Below are 20,159 nucleotides of genomic sequence, written 5' to 3' on the forward strand. Positions count from 1 at the left end.
GGTTAGACCACTGGGATAAACCAGGGTAGCCTGCTGCCAGTTACATATGGTGGATTTCCCTCAACTCCACTGCAACACTGGAGAAAGGTTCTCTGGAAATGACACATCGTAGATACTCAACAAGCATCGGTGGAATGAACACATATGGCATCACTTTTTCCAGATTTTTTTCTTTCACTGTGCCTCAAAGGAGGTGGTTTTTTTTTTTTTTTTTTTTTTTTCCTTTTTACATGTTCTGGGCCTCAGTAACAGCTTTTAATTTCCTTACGGAAAACATCAACCTCCTATGATATAAGCAGAATTCCCTGTGAATGATTAAAACAATCGTCAGTGGGATTATGGATGAGATCACGCAGGAAGGGGAACCCAGCATTTTCTCATGGTGGACCTTGTTTTTGAAAATACAAGGTCAAAGCCCATGCTGAGGAAGGAAATTAAAATTGAGAACTCTCTTTCTAAATAAAATGTTTTCACTGGAGGGTGTGTCTTCAAAGTTAATGAGAGGCAGTAACAGAGAAATAAGTCAAGGAGAAAAGGAGCCTCCTGTCCCTCTCCCCAGATCTGATGCCAGGAGAGCAGTTAAACCGATTTCTCCTGGGGCAGGAGGCAGCGTGACTAGGGAACAGGGGAATCTGTGCATGAAATCAGCATCTCAGGATGGACAACTGTGAACAACACAGAACTACTGGCATTTAAATGCCTGAGACAAATATTTGGGACGTTAAACAAAGCGAAGTATCTGAGAAAGGCCATTTGGCAAAGTTTGGAGATCTGTATGTACCATGTTCAGAAATAAAGAAAATTCTCATAATTTAAGTAGAGCAAACTGACCATTACCTTTATGGAGAGCAATTCTCCTACCTTAAAGAAATTAAACAAGGAAAAAAGGCACCAATTTTTCAGAGACAGTAAAAGAAAGGTAACCCAGCTAGAGTACTAAGCAAAGGCCCCACTTGGCTAAGAGAAGGGAATAATTTGTTTCATACTCTCAGTAGTCTCAATCTGTTCAAGAAAGGATTTAGAAATAAAATTCTCCTTTCCAGACTGTAAAAGTAAAAACAGGTCACAATTTTGTTCTACAAGTACTAGGCCATCACCATCACCGTCATTACCACTGTTACTGTCACCACTGCCACCACCACCACTGTCTACACCATCTACACCACTGCCATCTCTACCACTGTCTATACCCTCACCACCACCTATACCATAACCACCACTGCCACTGCTAAAATATCCACCAACTCCACCTCCACCTCCACCCTCACCATCTCTACCACCATCGACACCCTCACCATCTCTACCACCATCGACACCCTCACCACCACCTATACCATAACCACCATCACCACTGCTAAAATATCCACCAACTCCACCTCCACCTCCACCCTCACCATCTCTACCACCATCGACACCCTCACCATCTCTACCGCCATCGACACCCTCACCACCACCTATACCATAACCACCATCACCACTGCTAAAATATCCACCACCTCCACCTCCACCACCATCTACGCCATCAACACCACCACCACCACCACTAAGCAGTCTCTGAAATTAATAAGGACAGCATTTCCTTTAGCCTCTCATTAGAAGTCAGAAAAATATTACCCTCAATTCCCTAGAAAACTTTCATTTGGTAAAGCCTGCAAGGAAATCTGATTCTTCAATTGCATCATGAGTATTTTATTATGTCCTAAATGAAAGTAGTCCGTATCTGGCTAGAATATCTGGCACTATTTCTCAGATGTACCCTTTGGCATGTGTCACTGCAGCTAATCTGGATAAATACTCATAAGTTGGAAGTTTTAAGGTCTTGAGTATACTTTAAAACTTTATCCCTTAGAAAAGTTCAGCTATCTAATATCGAGCTATCAGTGCCATTTATATTTTATAGGGCTTTACGCCAGTACTAACGAGAATACACTGGGTTGGTAGTCATATATTCACCGCAAAACAATCCATCATTTCCATGTGAATAAAGACCTTAGGAACACAATGGCTTCCACAGCCAGCGGTCACTAAAGTACAGGCTCTACAAGAGCGCTGTACTGTTAAATAACTCACAGTTGCTGGAAATACCGTAGAGAGATTCAAAAAGAATGTAAGGGACAAAATTGCTGACATGCAAGTCCACACACCAGAGGCCCATTAAGCCTTTGGCTCGTCTCCCAATATTCTACAAATCTTCAGCTACATCTGAAGTCGCTTATGGTCTTTCCAGATAGCTCAGAGAGACAGTTCCATCTGCATTTTCTCAAACACAGGAGGAGGGAAGTCCACAAGACACCCTTAGAGCCCTCCAACTTTCCTAGGAGAGGTTAGTGTACTCAAAACAGCGTTCAAATTAAATATCCAAAGATATATTCCTCCCTCAAAGACTACACACTCCAAAGCACCCTTAGTGTTTTTGAACACTTTAAATGATAACATTACCAAACCCTATACCTGATCATGACCTGCCCCCCGCCCCCGCCACTTTTTTTCTCTGCCTCCAAACTGGAAAGCCAAAGACTCTTAGGAACCCATGAAGACTCCTAGCACGTTCAGCCTTGAAACTGTCAAAGGCCCTCACAGATTCATCAGGTTCCTATTCTCCTCTGGAAACCAGAGGTCAAGTGCACAATGGGAGCTACTGGTCCATATCTCCCTCCTCCTGTACCTCAACTTCTTGCACCTCTTATAGAACCACCCAATTCTTTGCAAGACTGGAAGAATGGAGAAGTTTAGAAAGACCTTTCTCCACGTGACCTTTTGTAGGCAAGCAAAAATTTAGCTCGAGTAATTTCACCACTAGAATACCAAACTGAATTTATTCTACTGTTCTTTTTGTGGTAATCCCCAATCTCTACAGAACACAAAGGGAACGATAAAAGGACATGAAAACCAATATGGCTCAACAACAGGAAAAAGCACTCACAGACATGGTCATCTTGTCACAAAGCACATCCCCAAGCCTCGGATGGACCTACCTTAAGGACAATTTTATTATCTGAAGTTGGCGTCCTCCCCACCCACAGTGCAAATTTGCAAGGATCTCCTTCAACGTGTTCTGTGACACCCAACTCTGAGGTCTGGATAAAAAGACAATTACATAATTAGGCAACAGTAAAATTCTGGCAGGATATAGAACAGAGACAAAGGAAGCCGTTTTTGGTGACTCGTGCTCATGCTAGGTTGTAATGACACGGTTTTGTTTACACTGATACATACTCCTTAGACCTCACTTTAGTTAAAATGGGGAAATTTTGTTCTTAGGCTACACATGATTGGCTTCATCTCTTTCGCTTCCTCTGAGCACCTCCACTGGAAATCCTGATGCAGGTCAACAAGCAAATCCAGAAGAAGAAAACGAAATATCTGGAAAGTTCTATTTCCTATTATCTGGAAAATCAAGAGCTGACTATTTTCAACCTTATAAACAATAAAATGAGTCTGTCCTAGTTGCAAAAGAGCTGCTACCATGCACCTCCATTAACGAACTAGCTTCACAGGAGAAGCTAAATGATATTTTAAAACGCAGTTCGTTTCCACTGTGTTTATCAATAGCATTAATGTTTACTATTTCGCCAATGATGTTAAGGGCTAAGAGACAAACTTTCTCTCTATAATACATGCATCTGCAGGAGATGCAGAACACGGAAGAGTGTAGATGAAGGTCAACGTCTTCATCCTCCCCCGCAATCGGGTTCACCCCAATGCATTCTCTCCTTTCCAGCAAAGGAAGTGATTCATAATTGTGGCCTCTGAGGGAACCTTAACTTTTAAAAGATAAATTAAGTGAAGATGTATCAGCTTCTAAAACAGACTGGCTTGGTCCCTAGGGACTGATTAAGGCCAGCTAGTGAAATTATTAGGCAGCAATGCTTCATGTTTTTTCCAGTTACAATATGATCTAAAATGATGTAAGGTGGGCTGTGATCCAAAAGACAATCTCAAACAGGAAACAAGCCAAAGAAAATGGTATGCCTATCGTTAGCCTGAACTTGCAAACTCCAGATTATTATTAAGATGATTTCTACACTTGGTAGTATTCTATTACTTCGGGAATTTGATTAATACGTGGATATCATAAAAACGTATAATGTATAAGTTGTCCAAAGTCCAAACATCTACCAATATTTATAAGTGATCTGCCATATCTTGTGAAGAAACCAAATTCTACCACATTTTCTATTCTCTGATTGCGATTTTTTCCTCCCCCTGCCCAGCAATTTTGTGTTGAAAGCCCTCTGAGATATCGCCCACGCAGGGAAGGCGAGGATGACACCCGCCCGAGACTTTTGGGAGCGTCGACCTGTGGTTTATAGATACTCGTGTGGGGCTGCCACCCATGGAAAAGAGCACCAGGTGTGTTTCTCTTGCCCGGAAGTACGTCGACAAGTTAAAGAAGAATTCAGATGCATCACTCTATCTACCAAGCGCTCAAGGGAGGCTGTCTCTAGGCAGGTGGGGCTGTGTATCTTTAAAACGATTTCTGCTTATAACATACATTTTCTCTAATAATGGTATTCTGCTGCTGTTTTTCAAAAATGTATTTTTAATGAAAAAATCAAACTTCATCATTAAGAGCCCACAGTTAGCCACCCAGTAGGCTGCTTCAATAAATTCCAATGTCGGTGAATGAAATATTAATTATAATGAGATGAGAACTTACTTAATTATAGTCTAACATGATTGATTTATTTATAAAGCTAGTTAAGGCACACAGGAGATAAATAATTTAAGTTCACTTACGAAGTGTCTTCTTATGCTGCAGTTGGATTCTACAGAATTTAGAAAAAGCAAGTTTCCTAAGTCTAGGGACACTCAAACTCACAAGCGCCCTCCAGTGGACTCAAGGCTGTCAGAATTTCACTGAAGAAGCTGCTTCAGAGTCACACTTTAGGAGTTAGGAGGTTACACTGAAGGCCACAAACAGTCATTTTTCTCTGACCACAAGAAGCTGCAACTGTGTCACCTTTAAACTTACAATTCTGAAGGCCTATACTTACAAACAACTTGCTTTTATAAAGGTACTTGCTTCTGCCACTGGAATCTTTCACTTCTTTACTAAACACTAAGGACATTTCAAAAAGGAAGAGGTGCCGTTCTCGACCCTTTCGAATTAAGGTTTTGGGGTCCCACACTTGGAAGGATTCCTGCAGGATGAGTTCTCCCTGAGACTCAATGTTTTCATCAAACCCTAGAACACGAAAAAAAGGAGGCACGGTCAATTTGAAAGAAAATGAAAAATGATGCAGTAGTAGCATCATGGCTACTTAAACATTTGCAAAACGCCCATCCACTCAGTCTCTGATTAAAGTTTCCCATCTGGGCCTCTGGCTACCCTTCCCTGGGGGTTTTTCTCTCCTCTGGACACGAAGCTCTTCAAGCCAGTCGGTCGTACTCTGGTCACTGGCTGCCGTTCACTGTGGCTGTCTCTTCCTGAAGTGGCCGACACCCAAGCAAGGGCTTCTAGTTACGTGCCAGCCTCCAGGGGCACCCTCCTCTACGAGCAGAAGCCCCTCTGTGGCCGCTCGAGCCAGCACTACCCTTCCCAGCCCCCCGTGCGGCCAGGAGCAGCCACAAGCACGCTCACCTACGCCTGGGCCACAACTTCTGGTTTCTGCCCTTCGAGCTGTCCCCTCCCCGCTCTTTCCCCACCTCCTGCTAGATGGAAGGCTCACGTGGCCTTGACACACCCTGCAGCTGGCCAACCAGCAAAACATCCAAGGAGTGGAGAGAGACCAGCTGGACAGAGCCTGAGTCCCCGGTGACGCCCTGAGGGCTGCCCACCAGCTCGGGATTCTACATCAGAGGGGGAAAAGGTGCTCTGGCTTGGCCTCTGAGGTGGGGGCGTCTCTGTAACTAACAAACAGCAGCACCTCTGCCCTAACTGGGAAACTGTTCAATGGGACCAATGGTGACCACACAGGCTGGCCAACGCGTTTGGGGCAGGATGACTTCTTAAAATAACTGTGTAACCTGATAATGAGAGTTGAGCTGAAACACAGAAACAGCTTTCTTAAACAGAAGCATTCACGGAAATTATACCGGCGATGACCATTTTTAGGCGTATTTGTCTGATTCTCTTTTCGCCACGTTCCACGCGCTGTTTGGCCGCACGGGCAGGGATGTGGAACCTGCTCGGTTCACGGCTCTGGCAAGTGATGCCAGAGATGGGGAAGATTCGAGCGCTGTTAGGGGTTTTACAATCTTGGGGGATGGATCTACCTATCTTTCCACCTGTCCTTCTAACACAGAGACCAGGTAGCCGAAGGCAAGTGACCCAAGGCGCTCCCAGGGTTCAGAGTGTGGAGTGGCTGCTCTCCAGTGAGGGGACAAGGACAGGCTTGTGATGAGGTCGAAGCATGTCATGTACTCCTTAAGGGAAGCAACGAGACCAATTATTGCAAAAAGAAGGCACCTGCACCTGCACTGATGACTCCTAACTAAACACAGAAGCACAAGGACGCGGGGGGGGTGGACAGGTGGCGTCAGCAGGAGGCGGGAGGACGTACCTTCCAGCATGCTCAGGTGCATGGCGTCGTTGGCCCGTTTTGGCACACTGAGCATCACCTCCAGGCCGTCCTTAATCTCCCCCTTCCCCTCCTCGCAGCACGTGAGCAGCTCCTGTGGGAAACCGACACCGTGAACGAGCCCAGGAGAGCAAAATGCTCTGCTACGGAGGGCTTTGCAGAAATGAAAGAGTTTGTGAAAATCCACAACTTGCAAGATAAAAACAAACTGTGGTCAATTGGGCAGAGATTCGCATAGAGAGCGAATGATAAACCTGAACTGCTTCTTAATCCAATGGATGCAAGGGTGTGTCCTGCTCAAATCAGGACGTTTCTTCAGTTCAGAGGAAACCAGATGCAGTCAGAGATTAAAACAAAGTTAGTGTCCACGTCAACTACCGAGCCTCAAAAACGACAAATGAAATATTTAAGCAGTGTAGCAAAGCACAGTCAGCTAGTGGTTACATCCGAAGGTCAAGCCAGAGTCCAGTTAGTACTGCTCTGCTTGCACAGGATCCCAGCATGATTCTGAGCCCTCTGGTGCCATGAACACGACGCCCCCTCTGCCCTGGAGCTGCCCTGTCTCACAGCGGGAACAGCATCGCTGCACAGTTACCTACAGGGAAACGCTTCTTCTCTGTGCTGGGACATTCAGAAAGCTCTAATGATTGCAGCACGCCTCCCCGGGCATAAGATCTGCGTAGGGGAATGCCTGTCATTAGAGGAGTGACAGCAGGACAACAGATTCACATTCTGGTGGGCTCCAAGGTATTTTCTCACCAGCGCATCTATGATTTTTATCAGGCAGTGACAGTAACAACAGCTTTCTGTGTCCTGGGGCTCAACAAGAGGGACGTGGCCCTGCAGTCATACCCTGGATGGTTTCGGGCAATGCAGCTGCCTGACAGGCCCCTCTTCTCATGGCCAGATGGTGTGCACCTATTATTCTGAGCAGCTTGGCAAAAAGTGCTTTAAAACTGCAATGCGCTGAGACTAACATCACTGTCAGAAAACCCTCCTTGCTGGGGAGCTCAGCATAGCTCATGACTGCTCTCTTGAAGAACCCCTGGGCAGAATAAAGTCAGGTTTATAAATTAAAGCAGAGGTTTAATAGTGAATGACTACATGTGAGGTCACTGAGGAAGAGATCTTTACTAGAACCACGTGCTAAAAACAAAACCCATCAATCCTGAGGACACTAAGAGGTAAACTGCCTTTGCAGAATTAGAAAGCAAAGGGCAAACGTGAATATAAACAACTTAGCCTCCTGACTTTCATTTCATGTTTATAGCAACCACTTATTTCTGCCGTGGTGGTCATAAAATCACTTAATGGGGTTCTGATAGGGAAGTGCAGGAGAGCTTTTCCAATGTAAGAATGCCATAATGGTATCCCTTCACCAAAGAATGTAGCCACTTTTTACTGTTTCTAGATTTTTTTGTGTTAACAAAAAGGGTAAAAGTAAGGGTTTCAGGCATTCATAACTTCATCTTCTGTATTTCTTTTATATCTAGAAAAATTACATGATCATCTCCTATTGCTGTGTTAGGACCGAACTGGGGACTTAGTTGGGTTCATGCAATGTTCTTACTGGGATGAACGGATGTGGGTACGTTGTAATGTTTAATAACATTCACCAGCCAAGGAAACGGTGGGGTAAACAGCATGAGATAGAGTTTGTAAATTATTTTTCTTGTAGTCAAGAAAATGTGCGTCAGTTATATATAATGAATTCTGTAACAACTCTTATCACAAATTCTAAGTTTCCTTCACCATTCTATCGTCAGAACTAATCGTTATTTGATTTTTACAAGTGTGATTTTAACTATAATCATTCATAACCAAGAAACAGCAGAGGTCAGTCTGATACAAGTCATACTGGGAACAATGGTACTAAATCATCCAGGACTGACAATTTTTCCTTCCTTCCTCATTTTATGTCAGGGGCTAGGGTCAGTCAACAAAGTTCAGGTGCATAATCAACGAATATACTATTCTTTACCAGATGCACTGACAAATCGGTCGGGGCAATAAATGGCAATGAGTTATAAAATAACATTAATTTGCTAGGTGTCATTTCAAAAACTCAGGGTACTTTATATACATAAAACAATGTCAAAATGACAATGCACAGTGCATAAAATTTTTCAGGCTGAAGAGGCTTCATACATACTTTTAAAAGGAGCTGATACTTCGTTATTCGCTGAACAGGTTTAATAAGGTAGGAAGAGATGGAATTGGCTAATCCGTGCCGCTGTTGTATCTCCTGAATTAAGAAAAAGCATACACACACACACACACCACTGTGTAAGTCAGATAACAGGAACTAAAAATTTACATTCATTTACTCTCACGATGAATACACACAAACCACTTTTTCTAAAGTAGAAATCACTACTGCTTCTTTTAATAAGCTCAACATAAAAATAACAAATCTCGGTCATCACTTTGAATACTAAAGACACACTGTTTCCCCTGTATTACAGGCCTCCACGTGCAGAGGTCAAGCAGGGAAGCCAACCACTCCTGGTGCCGTCATCACTGCGCCTGCCCGGCAGTCAGACTCTCCCACTGCAGCTCCTGAAGCTTCGGCCACGTGCGCACCCTCGCCACAGACCACATCGCAACCCTCCCTACTGGAGGCTTCCTTCGCCCTCGCTATAAGGAAGTCCTCTCTCCTGCTTGCTCTCATTTTCACATTTGCTCTTAGCTCTTGGCATCCTCCTTAGGGCATGGGTTTTTTTTAATGACTTTTGATTCCAAACAGCACATGTGCCATACGCTCAATAAGGCCTTCAATAATCCTAACTGCATAGAGCCACAGTGTTGGGCTCCACATGATGGCAAAGACCCAGGGTCGTGTGAAATATTGGAAAGAGAAGGCCTCACTGGGCTGGGAGCAGGGCTTCGTATTCACCCAGGCAGTGACGTGTAACTACTGGTCAGGAGAATGGCAACTAAAATAGGGGCATCTACAGGCAGGGCTCCACCTCCAAAGACAGGAGCTAAAATGTATCCTAACTTCCCAGACTTTCGGAGAAGAGCAGATGATCACACTCGGCCGTGTACAAACAAAAAGACGGAAACAAGTCTAATACCCTCGTGGCCTCGTGCACCAAATTATACGTAAAATTCGAAAGTACCTTATCTTTTAATCAAAATTTATTTGGCACACGTTTGACTCTGTTCTGGAAACCCCCCAATCACTCTATATATTATATCATGAGGCTCCACCACCGTTTGTACTAAATAACCTCCCCGCAACATGGTCCCACAAAAGACGAACTGTGTTTACACCAATGAGAATATAATTAATGAACCTCCCGACGGTCTGAGCTGTTAGAGAGCTATCTGTAAAATTGTACTGATAGGCCACTTCTGGAAGTGAGTAACATCATGAAATTGAAATGGGAAAAATAAATGATCGAAAAAGGTCCAAAGTTATTTTTTTATAGAGGGGAAAAGAAGCTTAATAGTTAATACTCATACTTTTTACATGATATTACATGTAAAAAATTAATGACTATATATAAATTGTAAGTAATGACATATACACACATGTATATATTAAAATCTGAATTTTTTACAGATATACAGCTTGAAGTATTTGAGAAGCATCTTTTAAAAACAGAATATAAGAAAATCCCACTATAAATGTGATAGATAAAAATGGTATCATGCCATCCATTAGGTGAAAGTTATGAGTCACGCTGCATTTTATGTACACGAAATGCAACTCAGAAAATATCACAGCTTCTTTAGTAATCTCTTACTTACATCAAAGTAGGATCCTGCATGCTCTAATATCAGCTGAGTAGAATCAGGCTTATTTTTGCAATATGTGACATACATCTGAAACTTGTCTGCCTATATAAACAAAAAGAAAATTAGACTGTCTCTTTCTAATGACAAAAAATCAAATTATGATAAACTTTTATGTAGAAAAGAAGCTGTGTGTATAAATGAAATTCAAGCCTCCAATTTAAGAAACGCTGCTTTATAAAGAAACTATTAAAATAAGAAACACATCCTGCTAATAGGACACACGTCCTCCCCTGGCCTGGAGAGTCGGGGCTGGATGCCGGCCCCTCTTCCCATGATGCTATATGCAAACGTGAGTGTCACACTTAGAGAGCAGGGCCTGATCACCAGGTCACTTGCATCTTTCCCTCCCTCCCGACCGGACAATCCTCCCAGGCAGGGCTGGGCACTCACGATTACCCGTGAATCCCCAGGGCCATGAAGAGGCCTGGCACACTAACTCAACATTCTATCTCAAACCATCACTACTATCAATAAAAAGTTTATTCCACATTAATAACTAGCTGGAGAATGTAATTCTTCGAGGTAAAGTCTATCTCTCTCTGTAGACACCAGGAGAAAATGGCAACACTTGAGAAATGAACAGTATTCCTTCCAACTTCCCTCAAAGCAACTGTGACAGAACAAGCGGCTGAGGTTTCATTACCCAGGTTACAAAGCAATGTCCAACGTCCTCTGGCAACTGTTCATATTTTTCCAGCTCTTTGAGGAATATGCTGCAGAGACAGAAAACGATACTAAATGATTACGGTGTTTTAAAACATTTTACTAGTGAGATATGCCGGGAATTAGACCAAGCATACCGTGAATTCAGACAATGTCTGAACTTCATCATTTTAATTAAATGCAGTGAAAACTGTAACTTCTAGATTTTAATTTAACAAAATGTAGAGCAAGTGCTCTGAACTAGGGTAAATTATTGCGACTTTCAAAGAGTTAACCAGTTTAGCCTTTGAACACTTTCAACAGTAGCTTACTTCTGGGAAAGTGGTGTTTAGTAGCTAAGGACATAAGTTAGGGAGGTAAACACTCAACCTAGAGAACCCATTTAGATTCTAGCATCTTTGCTGGGTGGGGGGCAGGGAAGCGAGGAAGACACCGCCAGCTCTGGCCCAGCATCATCTTTCCACAGGCTATTTGGGCTGCACAGACGCCACCTAGAGGAGCTTCTGCTGCCTTTTTCTTTGATCTTGAAAATAAAACCATGTTCCTCCTACGGCCTGTGGAAAGGGCACTTTATTTTGGTCACACTACACATCTGTTCAGTCCTCAGTTCCTTCCTCCTTCTTATTAGAAAAGACCAAACACCAGCCAGCAGCCCCACAGAGGGCACTTCTTTCTTTTAACCCTAAGAAGTAACTGATGCAGCAGCTGATGACAAAGGTTTGAGAGAAGTTAGGGTTCCTACAAAACCAGCTTTCAGTTTTCCTAATCTCATTTCTATAAAAAGTAAATACAAAGTTGAGTCTCTGCTAAAATCGTCTCTAGAATGTCTGTCCTTGTGAAGCGAGTCTGGCAGGCTTCCTGCAAATTTCAACAAAATCACTGGAATCCATGCTTATTTATTGGAAACTTTCACTTGTCATGAAACTTCAGCACAGATTTCCAGAGTGGCTAATGAGGTCCCCAAAGATAAAGCCACTCACTTATTGTGAAACTCATAGATTTCCTGCATGTTCCCGAAGATAACGAGCTCTTTGTTCACAATGCCGGGCGGGATCTCCTCCACACCACTGGTCATTTCCCACAGGTAGGTCTGGCCGGGGGGGAAACAGAGAGGGTTAGATGAAAACCCACACCTCATCTTCCAGAAACAGGTACTCCTGACCTCTGTGAATACGTACCCAGGGTTAATGTATAACTGAAAATATATCTTAACAATACAACCTTTGCAAAAAAAACCCACGAGGAACTATTTTTTTAAAATCTCAGTTGTTATTAATACTTGAGAATAGTTTCCATACTTTTCAGCTCTAAATGCATTCCCAGCTTCAAATTTTGGGATAAACCTACTCCACAAGGTACAGCAAAGATTCGTTAAACTACTGAGCATCAGCTGGTAATCATCACGGTAGGCACAGTTCTCTGAAGCTGCTGTAAAATTCTACACAGACAGAATGTCAGCCAGGCCATCATGTGGTAAATGGAATGAGAGGATTAGTGCTGCATCATCTCTGTAATGAGCAACAACACGCCTAGAACTTCACAGAAGTGCAGCAACGTGCACAGAAGGCTGCTCGTGCGCACTTCAAATCTCCAAAATAACAACAAAACGTGATTATTTTAAGGACTGCCAACAGGTAAGAATAAACAGCGACACTATACTCCATCTAAATAAATAAGTAGAAAAACTTACTTACATCCATACACTCCCGGAGGTCTCTTACATAAGCCTTTTCAGTTTGAATTAGCTCAGCCATTATGAACCTTAAAGCAGAGGAAAAGACAGCAACTAGTTTAGTTCACGGTCAGGATACATGCTTATTTTAACTATTTACTTTTAGGGTCTATGAAATAATAAGGTGGTTGAAAAAGCATTCGTCAGTGATATGTTCTGGAGAATTCAAGCAAGAATAGAAGAATTAACAGTATCCAGTCACCAATTCAAAGGAAAAAACATTCTGGAAAAAATTTTGTTAAGGTACCTACTGGTCATGGTTTCTCAACTTGGCAGTATTGACGTTTGGGGCTGGAGGATGCTTTCCTGTGGGACTGTCCTGTGCCTTATAAAACGTTTCACAGCATCCCTGGTTCCGCCCACTAGATGCCAGTAGCCCTCCCCTCTCCCCACTGGGTGACAACCAAAAATGTCTCCACATATTGCCAAATGTCCGTCCGGGGGGACAAAGCTGGCCCCGACTGAGAACCACTGGTTTAGGGCAATCTTTTGTCTTTATTAATATTTAGTACAGTTTACTAATTAGCAACTTCCAAACAGCTGCACTTGTGTCATTAATTTCTTCTCCTTAGTATTATTACTCATGACCTATTGATGACAAATGACACTAAAACAACTTGTCAACCACATATGAAATGGGAGCGCATGGACAAAACAAGATACTGTTTCTGCATCAGGTGACAGTGGACACAGTGGCATTTTTGCTGTAAAAACTAAGCACATTCAGAGCAATGAAAAGTATTAACACTGCTTGATTTCAAAGCACACACAGAAGTAAGCATCTTTGTCCAAGTGACATTTTCTTCACTTTGTCAATGAATCCTGGCAGGTTCTTAAAGACAAGCTTACTCTTTCCTGCGGGCAGATTTCCGTTTTTCTTCATTAAGTTCATGAGCGGCATCGCGGAGTTTCACCTCTGACCCGGGGATACTGGCCGGAATGATATCTAGCTGAAGACTTTTACTCTGTGGAATGAGGGAGTCAATGAACTTCAGTTAATTAAATCGACAAACAGTACGAAGAAGAAAACAGTCATTTATTCAATTTGCACAAAGCAATTTACCGATTTGTTGGAATCTGAAGAAATCCCCAGGGCTTTCTCCAAAGAGGTCCTGTACTTCTCCATCCGCAGAGAGAAATCTCTGTACCTCTTATCCACTGCAGTGACACATTTTTTTATCTCTGCCGCATGGGCATGCCCCTTTTCACAAAAGCCATCAGCCAGCTGTATCAATAGCTTCACTCTCTCTTTGGTTTGCTGCAAAAACACAACAGGAAAGTATTGTGAAGCAAATGAACCCAACTGCCAGAAACCAGAAACACAGTGGCAACTTGCCTACAACTCTGAGCTCTGAACAGGAAAATAACTGCTGGTGACAGAAACTCAGACTGAAACCCTAAGTCCACCCAATTCATCTCCCCGATCCTAGACTGGCTCCATTTCCTCAGCTCTTCTGCAATGAATGGCATTTTTATGACCTCGAGGAAAAAGTCTTTGGACGGTGTCTTCACCTGGTAGATGGTCAGTCACTCTGCAAAATGAACAAGAGGATGCTCACTCAGGACGGCCTCTACATTCCACGACTCTCCTCCTGTGAAGGCCATAGGTAGTGCTTACAGACACCTCCCGCCTTACGCTTGTTTAGTCTGTGTCCCCAGTTAGACCGAAAGCCCTTTTAGGGCAGCAGCCGTCTGAGATTTTCGTTCTCCTGGAGCCTATGTGGCTAAGCCCCCGCTGCCGCCCCCCACCGCCCCCCACAGATACGCAACCAAATCCCTGATGGCGCAGCATCACAGCACGCGCTCGTTTCTTCTTTAATTCTCAGCAGACCCGGAGGAAAAGCCACGACTAGGGAAGCTGCCTTCATAGAGGTGTTTTAAACTTAGTCCCTGTTTTAAAACTCTCTCTCAGAAATACACTTATTTCATTTTATATGCACATAGAAAGATCTTTAAGTATGACTTTCCTACTTTTATAGCTACGGATAACCATAAAACACTGGTCCGACAGACAGATGGATAGATGGATACATACATACATACGGCAGTGATTTCACTCAAATCTGACTCTTCAACAGATTTTTCGTCACATCCGTTTCACTCATTATCTCACGCATTACAACTTACTACTTGTATCATTTGTTACCATTTCATTTGGCCCTTAGGCTTCCTTCAAAGTTCCCACTGGCACTTCGTAGGAGTACAGTTACTCTTCTGCTACGGAACCTGCTTTTCTCACTTAGGCTTTAACTAGAAAATCTTTATGACTAACACTCAGGAAATTGACTTTAAAAATCCCCCAAAGGAAGGAGGTCAGGGTTCAAAACCTGGATAAACTATCTTACTTTGTACAATAAAAGTTTTGAGCAGAGTTCACTAGGCAGCCTGCAGAGCCAGCTGTGAACATCCTCAGACTCTACACGAACGCCCCCCGGGCTCCTCCACAGGGTCCAGCTTGCCCACCATCCCTCCAGGCTTGCTGGCCTCCGCCTCTGTGTACCAGTGCCCCTTCCACCCGGAATGCTGTTCCCCTGGACGTCTCCATGGTTTCTTCACGCTTTGCTCGAATAAAGGCCACTTCTCACCGGCCTCCCTAACCCTCACGACTGCCACGCGCCTCCCTCACCCTGTCTGCTCTGCTCTGCCCCACAGCACGCCTCACCCTCCCAAGAGGTGTAATTCACTTGCTAAGATCACTGCCTGTCTCTCTCCTGGTTAGAATGTACCTGCCAGCAGCCAGGGACATTTGCTTCCTCTGCTCACTAGTATCTCACACACCTTCTACGTGTCTGGCACATGGTGGCCATCTACCAAATATTTATTGAGATAATAAATTAACATTAGGTCCTTTATGCAAGTGTGTATACACCTGCAACTTTAATGGGAGTGGTAGTTACTTTTAACTGGCATGAAAACATACTTTACAAAAAAACTACAGGAAAACAGAACTCCAGAGATATTAACACCTCTGTGAAAAATACTGCTATTGCAAATTGCATAAAAGCTGTTTATTGGAGAAAGTCAGCCAAACAAAACACTCTGAAAGTTTTTAGGGCCTTCATCTTGTGTGGATATGAACTCAAGTAGAGTGAGCTAAAAGGAAAATATCTGTCAAACAAACCTTCTGACTTGTGATCAACACGATACCTTTCTGGTTAAGACAAGCCCAATTATATATCAAGGAAGTAAGAAATCAAAGCTTCAGACTTGGAAGCATAAATTCCAAAATGGATTTAAGTTAGAAACATTATTAAATTTTAATATCAAAGAGAATTGACATGGCTGATACAGGATTTTTAAAAAATCAGGTTGCCTAAAGAAGGTTTTGCTGTTTACCAAGATATTAATCTTCTGAAAAGCACGGGGAAGTTGGGTTTTACCACCATTTAAGCATTTCTTTTCCACTGTCATGAATGACATCAGTGGAGGGCACTGCAAACAGCTGACCCTTGAACAACTCAGGGGTTGGGGTGCTGACCCCTGCGCCTCACTTCTCACCCCGCCCCCATGAAGTCCACATCCGAGGCTTCAATGGGACCAGGCAGTACTATAGTACGTATTTGTTGACAAAACTCTGAGTATAAGTGGACCCACACAGCTCAACCCCGTGTTGTCCAAGGGCCCCTTAATCTTTAAGGGGTTAAGAAAGTTATTTCATGCTTTAAGCAGTGGGGACATAGAAGTGAAGATAAAAAAGATAATGCATCTTACCTACATTAAAACAGAAAACAAAAGCCACCAAGAAACTAAAGGAAGATCTTCATATATGTCAAAAACACATCACAAAACAGACCTAGCTGCAAGCACGTGACGCCGACAGGCTGAGTCTATGAAATTAGATACAGAACAAAAGGTTTCCTATAGGCAAAGGCTGGTAGATCTATAACTCTTCCCTTTGCAAACTTCATTTAAACAAAAATGCTCATCAGATAGTCAAAGGCTTCTTGAGGAGACCTGCCGAAGCCTCTCTATCAAAGATGGCAACCCTCCCCTCCCCCCTGGTTTTTTCTCTTATTTAACATGTGTGTATATATATATTTACTCATTTATCATGTTATTGCTCGTTTCTCTAACTAGAACGTGCAATCCATGAGCTCTGCACCAATGAGTGGTTCCTGGTATATTGTAGAGGCCAATAAATAACTGAGTGAATGAATGGTGCGATCAAAATTAAGTAGGATGAACCTGCTAATCCATGAACCTTTTATAACGGTGTATTTTTAACTGGTATTTTTATTTATTTTTTTTTTTGTGGTACGCGGGCCTCTCACTGTTGTGGCCTCTCCCATTGCGGAGCACAGGCTCCGGACGCACAGGCTCAGCGGCCACGGCTCACGGGCCCAGCCGCTCCGCGGCATGTGGGATCCTCCCGGACCGGGGCACAAATCCGTGTCCCCTGCATCGGCAGGCAGACTCTCAACCACTGCGCCACCAGGGAAGCCCCTTAACTGGTATTTTTAAAATGCATTCACAGAATTCAAAATTCAAAAGGTACAAAAGGACACGAAGTGAAAAGCCTTCTCACTCCACATTCACCTGTTACCTGTATCAGCTTCTTGTGTACCACCCCGGAGATGTTTTATTATACACAAGCAAGTGCGTGTATGTATATGTGTATTTTTCTCCCTTCCCTTTTTTGCATAAATGCCTATGATAAGCAGTGCGCGGCACCTAGCATTTTCATTTAACAACTCTTGCTTATCCTTCACTATCAGGACACAGTTGCCTCCTTGTTTGTATAAGAGATTGTTATGAAAGCAGATTTTCATTTTTGAAGAGTACAAATATAATCTCAACAACCTCATCTTTAGGCATAATCAAGGGACTGGAGAAAAATAAAGGCAGACCGAAGGCTGAAGTCCACATGCTCACGAGAGCTTTACTCATCATGTTCTCAGGTAATCAGAAACCCAGAAAGGATACATATTCAATGGTCTCAGACACTTTCTAGCAAAGTAAGGCACTTGGCATGGGGGACAAAGTTGTGAAGGTCTTAGTAAGGCAGTGGGTTTCAAACTTGAGTGTGCATAAAAACCACCTGGTGAGCTTGTTAGAAATGCTCCTTTTCAAGCCTTGCTCCCAGAGAGTCCAAGTCAGTACGTGCCTGGTGAGGACAGAAATCTGCTTTTAAGGAAACACCCATGGCCTGGATGCCGGTGGTGCTTAAAAGCATTCTGAGAAATTACTGCCTTGAGTTGCAAAGGAATCAAGCTGAGTCATAATCAGAGAGTGAGGAGAGGTTTCATTTCCATGAACCCTAAAAATGTTACAATACTAATTATGTAACTACTGAACTGGAAGATGTCATGTCAGAACGAAAGATTTTCTACGTAACGAGAAAAATGACTTCTTAGAAGATGCTAAGACAGAGGGACAGAAGGCTAGCAAGAGCATCATTTCAACACGAAAAACTGAACGATGTCGCCAAGCACCAGGGCAGACGCTTTCTGATTAAAAGAAAAGGAGCCAGAAACCAAGGAAAAAATGCTAAGAAAAAAACCTGAGAGGTGCTCTTTTCAAAACCTATCAGTTCCTCTTAGCAAAACTAATTCAGTATATACCCAACAAAAGAAACAGCTCTGTTTGGGAAATAGAAAGATCAGATGTCACCTTTGATTTCAGATGCTTATTTTTAAAATAAAATACAGGCAAAAATATGCCTGTTACTGCTCATTCTTCCCAAAACCACAACCCAAGTCTGAGGAAAAGGGCAAACTAGAAATAATGGAAAAATCCCTTTGTATGCACTCCACTGGTGGCACAAAGCTGCCACGCTACTCAGCTCTAGATGACAACATTCCCACCACAACCTGTGTGCGTGGCGTGGCATGGCATCCCCCGGAGCTGGGCAGTGAACAGCTGTCTGGCTGTACGCATGGCTTGCAGAGTGCAGCATCCATGGAAATTTAAGTCAGTGCAAATGAGCAAAGCTTAAATCTACCTGAGTGTATCTTAGGCATTTTCTTACTATCTATAACCAAAGGACATTCAATGAAACAAATATAAGTCATATAAGGCACACAATAACTGTATTTATTATCCAATTATTAACAAAAAATAAGAATTATTCAGTCAAACATGTACTGCAGCTAGAGGAAGGAAAAGATACGATCCTTACCTGCAGAGGTACGACAGGTCAGCTCCCCTTAACCGAGCGGGCGGGGGCCCCCTCGGAGCGCTCACGGCCCCTCTGGGTGTGGCTCGCCCTACCCAAAAGCTCCTGCTGCCAGGCCTCCCCACTGAGCCCCGCTACACTGTGTGTCCTCCAGAACAGAGAGCAGGGGTCCCCACAGCCCGGCACCGAGAGCCTGAATGGAAAAGGTACACTTACAGCTTGGGATGGAGGGGAGCTGAGAAGAGAGCCCCGGGAAGAAAGAACAGCAGGACTCAGAAGGTGTTACAGAATGTATCAAAAAGGAAAAATAAACATAATACAAAGTAGCTGTTGTCACTCTAAACGATTTAAAAATTCCCCATGGATATGTTTTCAAAGCCAAGTTAAGGGCCACACAAGAAATTCAATCTTTTTACTTTATAGGAACATTTTTTTTTTTTAGGAACACTTTTTCTTTTTTTTTAAGTTTTAATTTTATATTGGAGTATAGCCAATTAACAGTGCTGTGATAGTTTCAGGTGCACAGCAAAGCAACTCAGCCATATATACACATGAGTCCATTCGCCCCAGACTCCCCTCCCATTCAGGCTGCCACATAACACTGAGCAGAGTTCCCTGTGCTATACAGTAGGTCCTTGTTGGTTATCCTTTTTAAATATAGTAGTACATATACACCACTTCTTTCTTTGTTGTTTTTTTTCAATATAACCTTTTATTTTATTTCTTTTAACATCTTTATTGGAGGATAATTGCTTTACATTGTTGTGTTAGTTTCTGCTATAAAACAAAGTGAACCAGCGGTACATACACATATATACCCATATCTCCTCCCTCTTGCGTCTCCCTCCCAACCCTCCCTATCCTACCCCTCTAGGTGGTCACAAAGCACCAAGCTGATCTCCCTGTGCTATGCGGCTGCTTCTCACTAGCTATCTATTTTACATTTGGTAGTGTTCATATGTCAATGCCACTCTCTCACTTCGTCCCAGCTTACCCTTCCCCCTCCCCATATCCTCAAGTCCATTCTCTACGTCTGCGCCTTTATTCCTGTCCTGCCCTGCCCCTAGGTTCTTCAGAACCTTTTTTTTTTTTTTAGATTCCATATATATGTGTTAGCATACAGTATTTGTTTTTCTCTTTCTGACTTACTTCATTCTGTATGACAGACTCTAGGTCCATCCACCTCACTACAAATAACTCAATTTCATTTCTTTTTATGGCTGAATAATATTCCATTGTATATATGTGCCACATCTTCTTTATCCAATCATCTGTTGTTGGACACTTAGGTTGTTTCCATGTCCTGGCTACTGTAAATAGA

At 43.1% G+C, this 20,159-nt stretch overlaps 1 protein-coding gene across 11 annotated transcripts in view; it reads right to left on the minus strand.

Annotated features, from left to right (window-relative positions):
• The window catches only part of TRIO (trio Rho guanine nucleotide exchange factor), a 372,523-nt gene that overhangs the window by 92,688 nt on the left and 259,676 nt on the right, over nucleotides 1-20,159 (minus strand). For all 11 annotated transcript variants that reach the window (XM_004274483.3, XM_049708367.1, XM_049708366.1 and 8 more), the window contains exons 22-31: nucleotides 13,787-13,981; nucleotides 13,573-13,688; nucleotides 12,686-12,752; nucleotides 11,972-12,081; nucleotides 10,972-11,041; nucleotides 10,281-10,370; nucleotides 8,677-8,769; nucleotides 6,507-6,618; nucleotides 4,998-5,188; nucleotides 2,976-3,077 (exon numbers count right to left, since the gene is read on the minus strand). In XM_004274483.3, coding sequence (XP_004274531.2) covers nucleotides 2,976-3,077; nucleotides 4,998-5,188; nucleotides 6,507-6,618; nucleotides 8,677-8,769; nucleotides 10,281-10,370; nucleotides 10,972-11,041; nucleotides 11,972-12,081; nucleotides 12,686-12,752; nucleotides 13,573-13,688; nucleotides 13,787-13,981 — 1,146 coding nt within the window. The remainder of the gene's footprint in view (nucleotides 1-2,975; nucleotides 3,078-4,997; nucleotides 5,189-6,506; nucleotides 6,619-8,676; nucleotides 8,770-10,280; nucleotides 10,371-10,971; nucleotides 11,042-11,971; nucleotides 12,082-12,685; nucleotides 12,753-13,572; nucleotides 13,689-13,786; nucleotides 13,982-20,159) is intronic.

Source organism: Orcinus orca, chromosome 3, assembly GCF_937001465.1.
Source record: "Orcinus orca chromosome 3, mOrcOrc1.1, whole genome shotgun sequence".
NCBI classification, from domain to species: Eukaryota; Metazoa; Chordata; class Mammalia; order Artiodactyla; family Delphinidae; genus Orcinus; species Orcinus orca.